At 44.4% G+C, this 13,359-nt stretch overlaps 1 protein-coding gene across 2 annotated transcripts in view; it reads left to right on the top strand.

The window, feature by feature from the left end:
* ARK2C (arkadia (RNF111) C-terminal like ring finger ubiquitin ligase 2C) overlaps positions 1 to 3,593 on the top strand; it is a 90,862-nt gene extending 87,269 nt beyond the window's left edge. The window contains exon 9 of one of the 2 annotated variants that reach the window (XM_083702901.1): positions 380 to 3,593. In XM_083702901.1, the coding sequence (XP_083559027.1) occupies positions 380 to 497 (118 nt within the window). In that variant the 3' untranslated portion in view covers positions 498 to 3,593. The remainder of the gene's footprint in view (positions 1 to 379) is intronic. The other variant, XM_083702902.1, reaches the window with a different exon arrangement.
* Positions 3,594 to 13,359: the final 9,766 nt, after the last annotated feature.

Here is a 13,359-nt window from a genome sequence, read left to right as displayed (position 1 = left end):
CGAGGGAGCCGGCATACAGCTCCCAGGTCAGCATGACTAAGCCGCTTCTGGCGAACCAGAGCAGCGCACGGAAACGCCATTTACCTTCCCGCCGGAGCAGTACTTATTTATCTACTTGCACTTTGACGTGCTTTCGAACTGCTAGGTTGGCAGGAGCAGGGACCGAGCAACGGGAGCTCACCCCGTCGCGGGGATTCGAACCGCCGACCTTCTGATCAGCAAGCCCTAGACTCAGTGGTTTAACCCACAGCGTCACCCGCGTCCTTTAAGGTGGAGCTTAGGGCAGCTTGAGGCCCCAGTCATTGCACAAAGGTCCTGCATGATGGTGCCAAGCTCAGTCTCGACCTCTTGCCCAGATAACAAACCTTCTGTTTTCCAGGCGTTTACCTTGTATGCATCTGTTTCACCAAGTGTGTGTGGACCAGTGGCTCGCGACCAGCAAGAAATGCCCTATCTGCCGAGTGGACATTGAAACACAGCTCGGGTCCGACAGCTGAGAGGAGAACCACTTCTGGGGATCTGTCCTCTTTTCCTTTCCTTTTCTTGGTCCTTCCTGGGGCGTCGCAGCCCCTTTGCAGCAAACGTTTTGCCTTTCTGAGCCATTTGATTTTGTGTGTGTGTGTGAAGAAAACCTGCAAGCACATTCGCAGATTATTTAAAAAAAAATTAAATTAAATTAATTTTTAAAAAGAAGAAGAAGAAGAAGAGGAAGACGAAAATGAGGAAGACAGAAAAGATGATGATGATGATGATGAAGAAGAAGAGTTGGTGGTTTATAATATCTAGAGGTAGGAGGAGATCTGGGCCACCTTGTTGACTGCGAAGCATGGGTATACGCAGCTAGAAAGCCGGCGGGAAGAGTTAGTTGTGGGAAGGACGGTACATAATGTTCCTAGTTATGGCCTCTCAATCCTGCTTCTCAAAAGGATTGTATATAATATACCTCTTGAATAAGTAGAAACACATTAGGGGTTCTTTAGCTATTTCTATGGATGGCTTCCAGAGCATGTACGCTTAAAGAAATGTCGTCTTTTGATGCCCTGTGATCTTGTGGTGGATCTGTTGCTATTAACCTAATCTGCACCAAACATCGCATTGGGGCTTTTGTTATCTTTTCGTTTTTCCATGAGGTTCCTTACTTTGGTGCCTGGCTGAAACATTATTGGGGGTGGGGGAGGGAATGGAGGACACAAAGACACAAGAGTAAAGTTCTTTTCTTGCTTGGGTGAAAAGAGGAAGGAAAAAGAATCCTGTTTACGCTGGAAAAAAACAAAAGAAATATATATATATATATATATATATATATATATATATATATATTCCCTTAGCAGCATTTGACTCGGGAAAAGATTGCGGTGAGGTAGGAAATTAAAGAAAATGAGGGAAAGTGGAAATTGGAAGGAAATTTGGGGGTTGGGAGAAAAGAGCGGGAAACTGTCTTTCCTGCTTATCTGCTGGTGCTGGACATGATACTTAGGGCACAAGCCCAGGATGAATTTCACTTCCGTCTACTGGATCTGAACGATGGGTCTCCCAAGGAAGGATTAGAACATCTCTCCACAAGCCTCAGGCTTAGCCTACTTCTCCTTCAGAAAAATACATATTATTAATTTGACACTCTCCCTTTTGGAGCAATGGGACCATTTTCTGCCTCTTTTAAAAACAACATGGCAGCCATTTGATTGTCAGTAGGCAATTTGCTTTGGGGGAGCAGTGACAAGGTGACTTTTAACCCTGGAGGGCTCCTTGGGCTCTATATCTTGTGACTGGTAGGAGGAAGCGATCTTCATCTGGTCTTGTGCATGAGTTGGATAGATGGTTTAAGCTCCTAGTTTTGCTAGTAGAATATACTGTCTTTGGTAACTGGTCGGGGTGAGTCTGAAAGGCCACAGGAAATAGATTCTGCCATCTCTTGGCAACACAATAAGCACAAGCCCTGTTCTCCAAAGCATGGAGAACGGGGCCTAAAGACCACATCTTGCCTGTTCTACCTTAAATTCTTGCACAAAAGCTACATGGGAAGTTTCTCATCAAATCCCATAGAACTCTTCCAGAAATATTCACCCACCTCGCTCTCTCAGGATCCCAGAGACTGAAGGAATGGCAGGGGCAGACTGAGCAAAATCTTCCACTTTTCTTCCAGATCTTTGTGCTGTCTACCGTGTGTGTGTGTGTGTGTGTGTGTGTTTAGAGAGGTTTTAGCACTCAAGACAAACCCTGCATTACTTATTTTTCAAGTGCTACAAATTAAGTAAAGGGGAGGGGAGAAATTCAGTCCAAATTTACATGGTGAAAGAAAGCCCTTTTGATACATGGAATATTCTGAACACGGAAAACATTAGAATGATGCTCTGGTCTTGGAAGGCAAATGTGTGATTGCGCAAGCAAATACTGTATGTCTGCATGTGCATATATAGTTATTCTGTCCTGAAACTGGTTTTCAGGCTGTCAAACTGCATAATATGCATGTAATGTAGCTAAGTTGGGCAGCCTCCACTGAAGGAGCATTCCACATCCTTAGCAGAACGGGGACTGATGTGTGCAATCTGCTGTTCAGGAAGAGGAATGAGGGTCAGGACAAATTCAGCCTTTCCCAATCTCTTTTCCTCACCAAGCCGCTGGCCAGCGGAATGACAGCTTCCTTTACAAAACTTTCACCACACAGCAGAGAAGCCAACACTTAGGGGCCATGGGGCTTCGGCCCCCCACAACAAAACATTTGCGGGGGCTAGGCTCCCATAAAGTTAATGGGCATTTCCATTTAAATGGTGTGTGTGGTTAATTATGTGGGCTGGGGCTGTCCTGGGCCCCCACAATATTTTATTCAGGTTGGCACTCCTGCCCCACAGCCCGACTTACTGCAAACACTCGCTTGGTTTTTGACCTGTATATTTAAACTGGTCTCAAACTGGTCTAAAACAGAAGGCCATGCCCCACTGGTAAAATTACTTTTGCATGCCTGTTCAATATTCATGACAGTGGTTCCTGGGGTCTCCTTTAGCGAGGACCATAGCTGTCAACTTTTCCCTTTTCTTGTGAAGAATCCTATTCAGAATAAGGGGATTTCCCTTTAAAAAAGGGAAACGTTGACAGCTATGGCAGGGACCCTCATAGGTATTTTATGCCCTTCCATTTTAGGCCTGAACCCAGGATGGGCTATAGCACAAAACATACAGAACAAGTGAATATCATTTAAAAAAACCCCCCACACATTTCAATATAGATTTAAAATAATAATAATGCGAAAACAACGTTATGAAAACTGGTCCTTTGAATCAGGCAGCTTACTTGAGGGTTCAGAAGTGAGAGAGGCTGACGGCCCGCTTCATAAGCTCATTTTTGTGTGCTATTTTTACTACGTTGCATTTTTCTCATCCGCTGACCTTTACAGATAAAGCTAGCTGTAGAGTGATCTTTTCTTCCCGCTTGGCCAGAAGCATCAGTATTTTAAAAGGCTTGCTAGATGCCCAATTCATTCAGGATGAAAACAGCCTCCTGGACCGGTTTGCAAAAGTACAAATATATATATACTGTATATATGAATGAAACTCCCCACCTCCAAAAAAAAGAAAGAAAGAAAGAAAGAAAGAAAGAAAGAAAGAAAGAAAGAAAGAAAGAAAGAAAGAAAGAAAGAAAAAGCTTGAGATGCTTTCTAACTGTGAGTGGGTGGAAACAGAGAGATTGGAATTCTGAGCAGCTGTGTTCCACACTGGTTCCTGGGGAAAACTTGGCTGCAAAGGAGCCATTCGCCCATGCAGCCTTTAAATCTGAAAAGGATGGTTGGACTGCAACATTTAATCGATTAATCAGTCAGATTAATCAGTCAAAGGTGTTTGATCAGATTAAAAGTTGCAGCTTCTTTAATGGAGCACCCGATGATGATGATTGCCACTTAATTATTTAATTATTCATTTGAATTATTTCTACAGAAATTGGGAGTATCAGGGACCCCCTTAGATTAGATTCATCCTTCCCAAAGCCGCTTCTACTGCCTACTGTGACAAGTAAACTTTTGTTAAAAGCTGCATGGTTTTATTTGCAGACAATGTTTTTTTTTGCAGATTGCAATGACAGATGAATTGATTAAGTCGTCTAAAACTCACATGGTGATTAAACCAGTTTTGACTTTATTGGGTGACAACCTTAAAACAAGAATGATAACTGCATCCTGCCCTGAAAATGTAAAGTTCAATTCAAGAGTACAATTTTTGCAGTAATAAATATTTCAATATCCCCTTGTCACAAAGAGGCAGTGATTTAAGCGGAGGCTCGCGCCCTCTCTGTCTTTTGCCTGGCAATCCTCTGGAGGATCAAAAGCAACAAGCGTGATCCCACTTGCCTTTATACATTTTTAATACTCTGAGGCAACAAAGGAAAAATAACAAGCTCCCCTTGTGCACATTTTTCTATTACCAAAAGGACTTCAATACAAGTGGGGTCCCACAAATGTTTGCAGAAATATTTGCTCTCAATTCAGACCTTCTTGCCATTTTGCCCCCGTCCCTTCATAACAACCACACATTGCCTCTTCTGTCTTTAGCTCCTATGTGCTGGTGCCTTTTTTTTAGCAGTTAGAATAGACTTATTCTGTGACCTCACAGCAGCTCAGCCAATGGCTAAGAATGGCTTGCAGGTAACTGCCAAATTGTGTTTAATCCCTCAGGTCTTATTGCTGGTATTTGTTCCTAACAGGGGTTTTTTTTTTTTTTTTAAAAAGGGGGTCTTGTAGAACTACTATTTCCCAGCAAAACTTCACATTCTCTCTCTCTCTCTCTCTCTCTCTCTCTCTCTCTCTCTCTCTCTCTCTTAGCATTCTTCCAACAATAGTAAGGGCCCTCAGCCCAAAATGCCAAGCAGGGACTAAGGATGAATGAAAAGTATAAATGTGGGCATGGAAACTCTTCTCCATCATGGGCTCTTCTTCCTTTCCTCGGAAAGGGTGAGGCAGTAGGATATAATATTTTCACACACTTTCTCTCTATCTTAGCTTCTTTCCCCATTGGAACAAGTGAGGAAAGCTCTTGCAGTGGATTCAGAGACAGTGATTGGCTGACGTGAGTACCCCAAACTCATGGCTGCCCAATGCTGAGTTTCCCTCTCTTTGCTACTTCTGTCTGTCCATGCTATTGAGAGAAGAAGCTCATCACAGTTGCCTAGCAAGACCCAGAAGTGCTCCCTCAACAGAACCCAGAGGGGAAGGAACTGAGTCATAAAACCAGCAGAGCAAGCCAGACTTGGACCCTGTTCCAGAGAGCTCACTCATTTGGTTCTACTAATCTGTGATGGACACCTGCATCCAACCCATGTTCTACTCCTGTTGAAAGGAGTAGATCTGAGTTAGTCACGTCCATTAATGTAAATGGATCTGTTCTGAATAGAAATGGCATTGGGTTTTAGCCAATGCTAGCCCTACTCAAAATCGACCCATTGATGTTACTCGACATGACTCACATAGGAAGCTAAATAGCTTAGTCGGTAGAGCATAAGGATCTTAATCTCAGGGCTGTGGGTTCAAACCCCACATTGGGCTAAAAGATTCCTGCATTTCAGGGGGTTGAACTAGATGACTCTATAATTATATTATTCGAACAGGTCTTCTTCTCTGAGTAGAATTTAGTTGCGTGCAGACCATAGTGTGCCACCAAACCTTGACCCCAAAAACAGCATTTTCCGTTCTGGAAAACAGAGTTGATCCCAAGATGCGAGTGAGAATGCATTGCAGGGTGTTGAACTGGATGAGACTTTGGGTTCCCTCTATGATTCTATGAATGGTTTTCTTAACCAGACATGTCTGCTTAAATGAACAGGCTGTGTTCAGTGATGCAACTCTGCCAGTTCCAGGAACTTCTGTGCACATAACAAAACTTCCTCTCCCTTTGTGCCCTTAAAAACAGCTCTGGAGGATTGGGGGACCCAACCAAAGCTATTGCAGGGGCCCACAGGGAGACGAGGAAATGAAATTCTTGTTGCGCAGAGGAACCCTGCTGGTGTGACATAGGATACAACCCTAGGATTCCTCAACTATCCCCGTTTTGCTTTGCTACGAACAGAGGAAGAGATTGCTCAGTGGCAGCCAGAGGAGGCCAAGTTTGGAAAGATTCACTTCAGACGATCTTTCTTGTCTTCTGAGGGAAGAACAGGCAACCATTCATTTTCTCTCAAAACAATTAAAAACCCTCTTTGCGAGGAAAAAAAATCCAAGGGTCGCTTACTTTTGCCGGAAGGTGGCGCTAGAAATCGGTAGCCATCTTCCAATTTGCTTTGCTAAACTTTAGGGTTGAAGCCCAAAGTCAAGAAGAGCTGAGTGCCTTGGGACTAAAAACAAACAAATAGAAAACATTGCCCAACAATATGTCTTGGGCCTACTTCCAGCAGCAGCAGATTATACTGTTAATAGCATTTAATAATCATAGTAATTAATAATAGCAAGCAAAAAACAAGAGTGATATGGGATATTGGTAATGGGACAGGGGTTTTGGTTGTGTCAAGTTCTAAGCAAATATAGAGAGAAAAGTTGGCCGAACTTCAACAATGGGGCAGCTTGCAACATGGTTTTCTTCCAGAGATGGTTCTTGATTTACATAGATGGGCAACCAACAGCTTTTTTCATGACTGACAATGCTGGGATTGAGCTTCACAATCTATTAACAACTTTCATCCTGATTCTTTCCAAAAGAGTTGGCATATTTTTATGTCTAGGGTGCTTCCACTCAGAAATGGCACCCACTCCTCCCTTCAAACTGCTAAGCACGGGAAGAAGAATTGACCTCAGGGGACCCTAGTTCTTCATTTGTGCTGTGCTATCTGCAATGATCCTGGTTATGCTTGTTCCAGAACGTAGCTGCTCCAGCATCAGTATTTGGCTGGGTTGCCACCTCCCAGGACAGAGGTCTATTGAAGAGGTCTACCGAGAAGGAGAGCCGCCATCTTTGTGCTTGTTCTGTTTTCTTCGTGGGAGCCATTGGTTTGAAAGTGGCAAGTGTTGATTCCGAGTCCTCCTTGGAGTTCCTGTCCAGAGCACTGCTTCTAGGGAAGAAGGCACCCACCACCCCAGTGACTCAGCCAGTTGGGGGTCTCCCTTGCTTCTGCCTTTTATGGGACAACTATGGAGACCTGCTAGACCATCTCATTCTGGGGCCTACAAAACTCGTGGGGCTTTATGGAGATCACAGCAAGAATGGAATGAGAATTAGTGCCACCTTCAGAGGAGACGTTTTCCAAAGGGTTAAATGCCCTCTGCCAGCTGCAATCCCAGTAATTAACAGCAGCAACCCCCAACTGATGCTATTTGCATTCTTCAAAACCTGCAGTTAGATGCATTTGATGTCGCAACTAGTTTGACCCTTTGTGTCTTGCAGAAAGTGCTTAGAACTTGACATAGCCAAACTCTTACTTGGGAAATATTTTTAATGGGGAGGAAAAGGGGCTCTTTTTTAGCCCTGTCTGAAAAGCAACCATTCTTTGTGGGGGAGGGGGAGCAAGAGCTTCCAATCCAAGTGCTTAAAAGCCTATGCGAAAGTATTAATATATATACATACATTATTTGCCTAATGAATAATAAGCACAGTTTAAAAAAAAATGGTGAAGCAAAGCACCAAACCCTCATTGGTTTTTTTAAAAAAATATTATTATTATTATTATTATTTGGAGTGAATGGGTGAGGGACGGCGACTTGTACAAGCGAATGCATGTGAACTGCCAGAACTGCATTAGATGACGTTCAGTGGCTTTGCAGTTAGTCTTGTGCGAATGAGGACATTGAATGACCTTTCAAAAAGAAATCTCTAGAAACACACACAAAAAACCACATTGATAGTTTACAGGGTTTTGTGAGTTTAAATGCCTTATATTTAACAATCATAATTTATGACTAACTTGTAGATATTGTGGGTTCTTATTTAATTATTTTTATAGTTGGGTTGTTTGTTCTTTTGCATTTTTAATTATAATTTATTTATTTAGAAATGAATACTAATTTTTTTAATTGCTCCTCTATTACCTCATAATATTTTTTTGGCATAATTTCTGGGAATGGAATGCTTTGCATGCGTCGGTACTTTCAAAGAATAATAATTTTAAAAAAATAAATGATAAAATGGGCGGGGCACATTTATCGTTTCAAAAACAAAAACAAAAAAAATATTCAGGGTGTGTGATGACAAACTGTATTATTTGTGGTGCTGTTACCTTGGAGACATTCCATACAAAAAAAAAAAATGCAAAACTTTGATTCTGTATGCTGTGACATAGTGGAAAATCTGCAATATAGTGGCCGTGTTTTAGCACACACAAAAACACACATACACACATTTAAAACATATATAGATATATAAATATATAGATATATATGAATATTATTTGCACTCATGATCAAATTGCGATGATCCACTCGCTTCTGCCTTTGTGTGTGTGTGTGTGTGTGTGTGTGTGTGTGTGTGTTGAGGGAAAATTGCCACCCTCAAAAACCAAACAGAAGGAATGTCTCCCTTTTCTGAAAGCTTTGGGTGAAATGCCAAAAAAAGGGGTCTTCTTTCCCTTGGGGATTTATGCAGAAACAAAGCATGCCCACAAAAGCTGATGCATGTACGACGGTGGCTGGGTGTACATTTAGCCATGGGGAACTGTGGCACTAGAGAGAGCAAGCCCTGGGCTCTGCACCACCCAGCCCTCGCCATGCTCAAAGTCCTTTGTGGAAACTATGCTCTAGTTTCAGCTATGTTTGCCTTGCATTTTTTGGCTACCTGACTAGGCCTTGCCAGTGTGATCCTCCAGCTCCATAAAAGGGGTGTGTATATCACACAAGCAAGGCTTACTCATGGAAAGGCTGCCCACTAAAGGTTCGCCATGTGGTTGGAAAGGGTGTCTCTGAGCTGCATCCCAGTCCCACCCACCCAGATAACGCGCAAACCAGTCTCAAATCTCCCAAACATTACAAGCAAACCCCAGGCTGGTGCATCTTAAGGAAAGAATCACCTGGAGAGGTGCTTCATCCCAGCTGGAGAGATGTGCTAGTCCCCGATATCTTAGCAGGTAAATTCCTTGGAGCAACGACGATCGCTTAATACACAGTACCTGCATCACCACTGGTGATGGTAAAGTCCAGAAGGTCTCTTCACGATTGCCATTGCGTGCATGTTCAGAAATAACCAACAACAGTTTCCCATGTGTATTCCAACCTCGTACGCTCCAAGGGACCCACACAAGATCGTGGGCCTGGAAAAGTGCTTGTTCAGCCACGGTGCCCCCCAAAATTCACATTTTGGGGTGCCGTGTGAGATACAGATTTGAGATCTTGGCTCAAAATCTCGTGAGAGTAAGGTGTCCCAAGGGCTGCTGTGCCCTCGTAGAAGGAAAAGGAATGTCCTGGTTTTTCTAGGACAGTTGGTGGGTATGTAACTTGTCTGCTGAAAGTGGTATCCCCAGTCATGGGATGGGGTGGAAGCAAAATTTGCTTCACGTCTTAAGTGGGGTCCCACTCCCTCTTCCAGGTCCTTGCACTGATTTGTACAGTGGTACCTTGGGTTACATATGCTTCAGGTTACATACGCTTCAGGTTACACACTCCTCTAACCTAGAAATAGTGCTTGAGGTTAAGAACTTTGCTTCAGGATGAGAACAGAGAACAGAACAGCAGCGGTGCGGCGGCAGTGGGAGGCCCCATTAGCTAAAGTGGTGCTTCAGGTTAAGAACAGTTTCAGGTTAAGTACGGACCTCCAGAACGAATTAAGTACTTAACCCGAGGTACCACTGTACATACATGCAACATGCATGCAACCTTACTGGAGCAGAACGGTAAGGGCAAGCGTTAATAAGGGAATATTATGATTGAGTGTGATTATGGATGGCTGACCTCTCCAGGATTTTCCTAACCTGCACCAGCTATGGCAACAAGGGAACCTTTGTTTTTGTAAAAAAAAGCCCACCAGGGCAGCACGATCACACAGTTTTTTCCCCTTAATGGCAGAAGAAAGTGAATGGATCATCCACTTTTTTTTTTTATTCCTACTGCTGTTCTGTTGTGCTGTGCAACATTTTGCTACATAGACTATTTTATAGGAGAAAGCTAGAAAAAAAATATTTATTATTAATATTAAAGCAATAGTGCATTTTGGGAGGGGGGGGTGGAAATCCAAGAGACATTAGAAATTGTGTAAATGCTTAGATTCACTTTTGGTGGATTTTTTTGTACTTTATTTATAACTAATAAAATGAATTGCATTGCTAACTACTTCCCTGGAATACGCGATGGCATCGTGATTGGCTGGGAAGGGAGCACTGGGTGGGTTGTGGGAGCTGGGTTTGTTAAAGCACTGGGTCTCACTGTTTCTAGCAGAGTCTGGAACAAACAAACAAGGGACTGAACTACCTTTTCGGGTCAGTGGAGTTTTGAGAAAGTTCTGGGGGTGGCAACTGCAAAAGGGCTGCTGTGGGAGGTTTTGGCATATCACAAAATGGGTGCCATCGGGATGTGGCGTAATGCAAAATGGCTGCTGTGGTATAACTGCAACATCCAAAAGAGCAGAAAAAGAGACAGGAACACAAGGTGGGGCTGGGATGCCCCCACCAGGGTCGGATTTAGGTTTGATGAGACCCTAAGCTACTGAAGGTCATGGGGCCCTTTATATGTCCAGCTGTCCTTTGTCAACAACAAATTGTCGCTTTTTTGGTGTTGAATACATGCTATATGGTCATTTATGGACCTAATAGATATCTAAACCCATTTGCACATAACAAAACAAGCAGAATGTAGGCACCATATATATAGAAATGAGCAAACCAGTGATATTTTAGGGAGCAGGCTAGCAGGCGGGGCCTATTACTTACATCACAGGAGCCTACACAACACAAAGCACTGTTGCTGTATGTAAAGGTAAAGGGACCCCTGACCGTTAGGTCCAGTCGCAGACGACTCTGGGGTTGCAGCGCTCATCTTGCTTTATTGGTTGAGAGAGCCGACGTACAGCTTCCGGGTCACATGGCCAGCATGACCAAGCCACTTCTGGCGAACCAGAGCAGCACATGGAAATGCCGTTTACCTTCCCACCAGAGCGGTACTTATTTATCTACTTGCACTTTGACGTGCTTTCGAACTGCTAGGTTGGCAGGAGCAGGGACTGAGCAACGGGAGCTCACCCCGTCGCAGGGATTCAAACCGCCGACCTTCTGATTGACAACCCCTAGGCTCTGTGGTTTAACCCACAGCAACACCCACGTCCCTTCATTGCTGTATGTAGGTTTTATATTATTTGTGTTTTTTTAATCTTATATTTTGGAAATGTACATCCAGGTTTTTTCCCTTTAATTTGGGGGCCCCCCCAAGAGAGTGGGACCCTAAGCTATAGCTTGTTTAGCTTATATGTAAATCTGGCACTGGTCCCCAACATGAGCCAATGGGAAAAACAGAGAAGAGGCTCTTACAGCAATGAGGAAAAGACTTTTACCTCAGCCACCACCAGACTGGATCACAGATAGAAGCTCGTTGCAGAACTCCTCTCCTCAGAATGGATGGGAAGTGAGTGTCCAATCCTGGCATTGAATGAAATGTGAACATGTTTAAAGGGCGGCTGTGCAAATTTGGAGAGGCCAAACTGCCGGGGAGGAGAAAGGAACCGAGACAGAAGGACAAATGGTGTCCTGTCCATTGTGGATATGTTGGGGAGTTTTTTGGCAAACCGCTGTTGGGGTGAACTGCTGGGAGGGGGGACTGGTTTGAGGACAAGCTGTGTGGTAAAGGAGCTTCGGTTGAGTTGTGAGGGGAGGTGTGAGGGACTGGGTGAGGCGTAAAGTGAGGAGGGGTGGGCAGGTATGGGAGAAGGAGAGTTGGGGAGGCAGGTGTAGCGAGCAGGGGTGCAGCTAGCCCTGTGTGTGTGTATACATAAGAAGAGCCTGCAGGATCAGGCCAGTGGTCCATTTCGTCCAGCATCCTGTTCTCACAGTGGCCTGTGGAAAGCGGTGATCAGAACACAAGCACAAGAGCAACTTCTCTTCTGCTGTTCCCAGCAAATGGTATCCAGAAGGATTTCTGCTTCCAACTCAGAAGGTAAAGCACAACTCTCATGGTCAGCAGCCATTGTCAGCTCTCTCCTCAATATATTTGTCTCCCTTGGGAGGTGATGGACTCTCCTTCCTTGGAGATTTTTTAAGCAGAGGTTGGATGGCCATCTGTCATTTGAGATTCCTGCATTGCAGGGGGTTCAACTGAATGACCCTCGAGGTCCTTTCCAGCTCTATCAATTTATGGTCACAGTAAGGGGTTGCAAAATCCCTGTTTCAGATGTCCAGCTCACATTAAAGGTAAAGGTACCCCTGACCGTTAGGTCCAGTTGTGGATGACTCTGGGGTTGCAGCGCTCATCTCACTTTATTGGCCGAGGGAGCTGGCGTACAGCTTCCGGGTCATGTGGCCAGCATGACTAAGCCACTTCTGGCGAACCAGAGCAGAGCAAGGAAATGCCGTTTATCTTCCCGCTGGAGCGGTACCTATTTATCTACTTGCACTTTTGTGCTTTTGAACTGCTAGGTTGGCAGGAGCAGGGACTGAGCAACAGGAGCTCACCCCATCGTGGGGATTCGAACCGCCAACCTTCTGATTGGCAAGCCCTAGGCTCTGTGGTTTAACCCACAGCGCCACCTGTGTGCCCCAGCTCACATTACCCTGCACAAAATATAGAGTTTCCAGGTGTCTTTGTGAAGCTTTATTCTGCTAAACTCATTTTAAATCCTGTTGTTTGCAGATATCTCCAAGGAGATGTATTAGTCCCCAAGGAAAAGATGAATAAAAAGGAGAGCCTTAGGGTAACTGGCCTGTTACCTAACTAATCTCGTAGGTAGTCTGTGGAGCTAAAATGCTGCCATTAGGCGAAGGCAAGAGGCAGTTGCGAGAAAGAAAACAGCAGCAGACCTTTAAAGGACAGCATCTAAAGTTTGGCAGACATCACCGGCGTTACGGTGGCAAAACCACGCCTGCCATTCTCAGCTCTTGCAGCCGCACCAATTTAATTTGGGTTTCTGTAGTATGGAATTGACCGAGGAGCGAGCGCGTTAGCAAACGAGGAAGTCACTGCAGCAAACGAGCTCTCCATGCCTGACCAGCTGACAGCTCCCCAGCTCCCTTTGCCAAGAATGCATTCATTTTAGAGAAATATATGTAAATCCTCCCATTGGAAAAGTTCAGCGGGAATCTTATTACGCCTGTAGCGTCAATTGTTGTAGCAACGGGAACGGGCCTCTGGTGGGGGTTGGGTGTCAAAAGTTGAACGCGGCAGAAAGGGAAAGGAGGATGGAGGCATTTTTGTGTGAGTTGCTTTGGTCAGGGTCTCCTGTTGGGTCTCTGCAAGGAGCCTCAGCTTTGGTTTGAACA

The sequence above is a fragment of the Podarcis gaigeae genome (genome assembly GCF_964106915.1).
Source record: "Podarcis gaigeae genome assembly, chromosome: 11".
NCBI lineage: Eukaryota > Metazoa > Chordata > Lepidosauria > Squamata > Lacertidae > Podarcis > Podarcis gaigeae.
The sequence above is the reverse complement of the archived record's forward strand: the minus strand, read 5'-3'. Positions and strand labels throughout refer to the sequence as shown.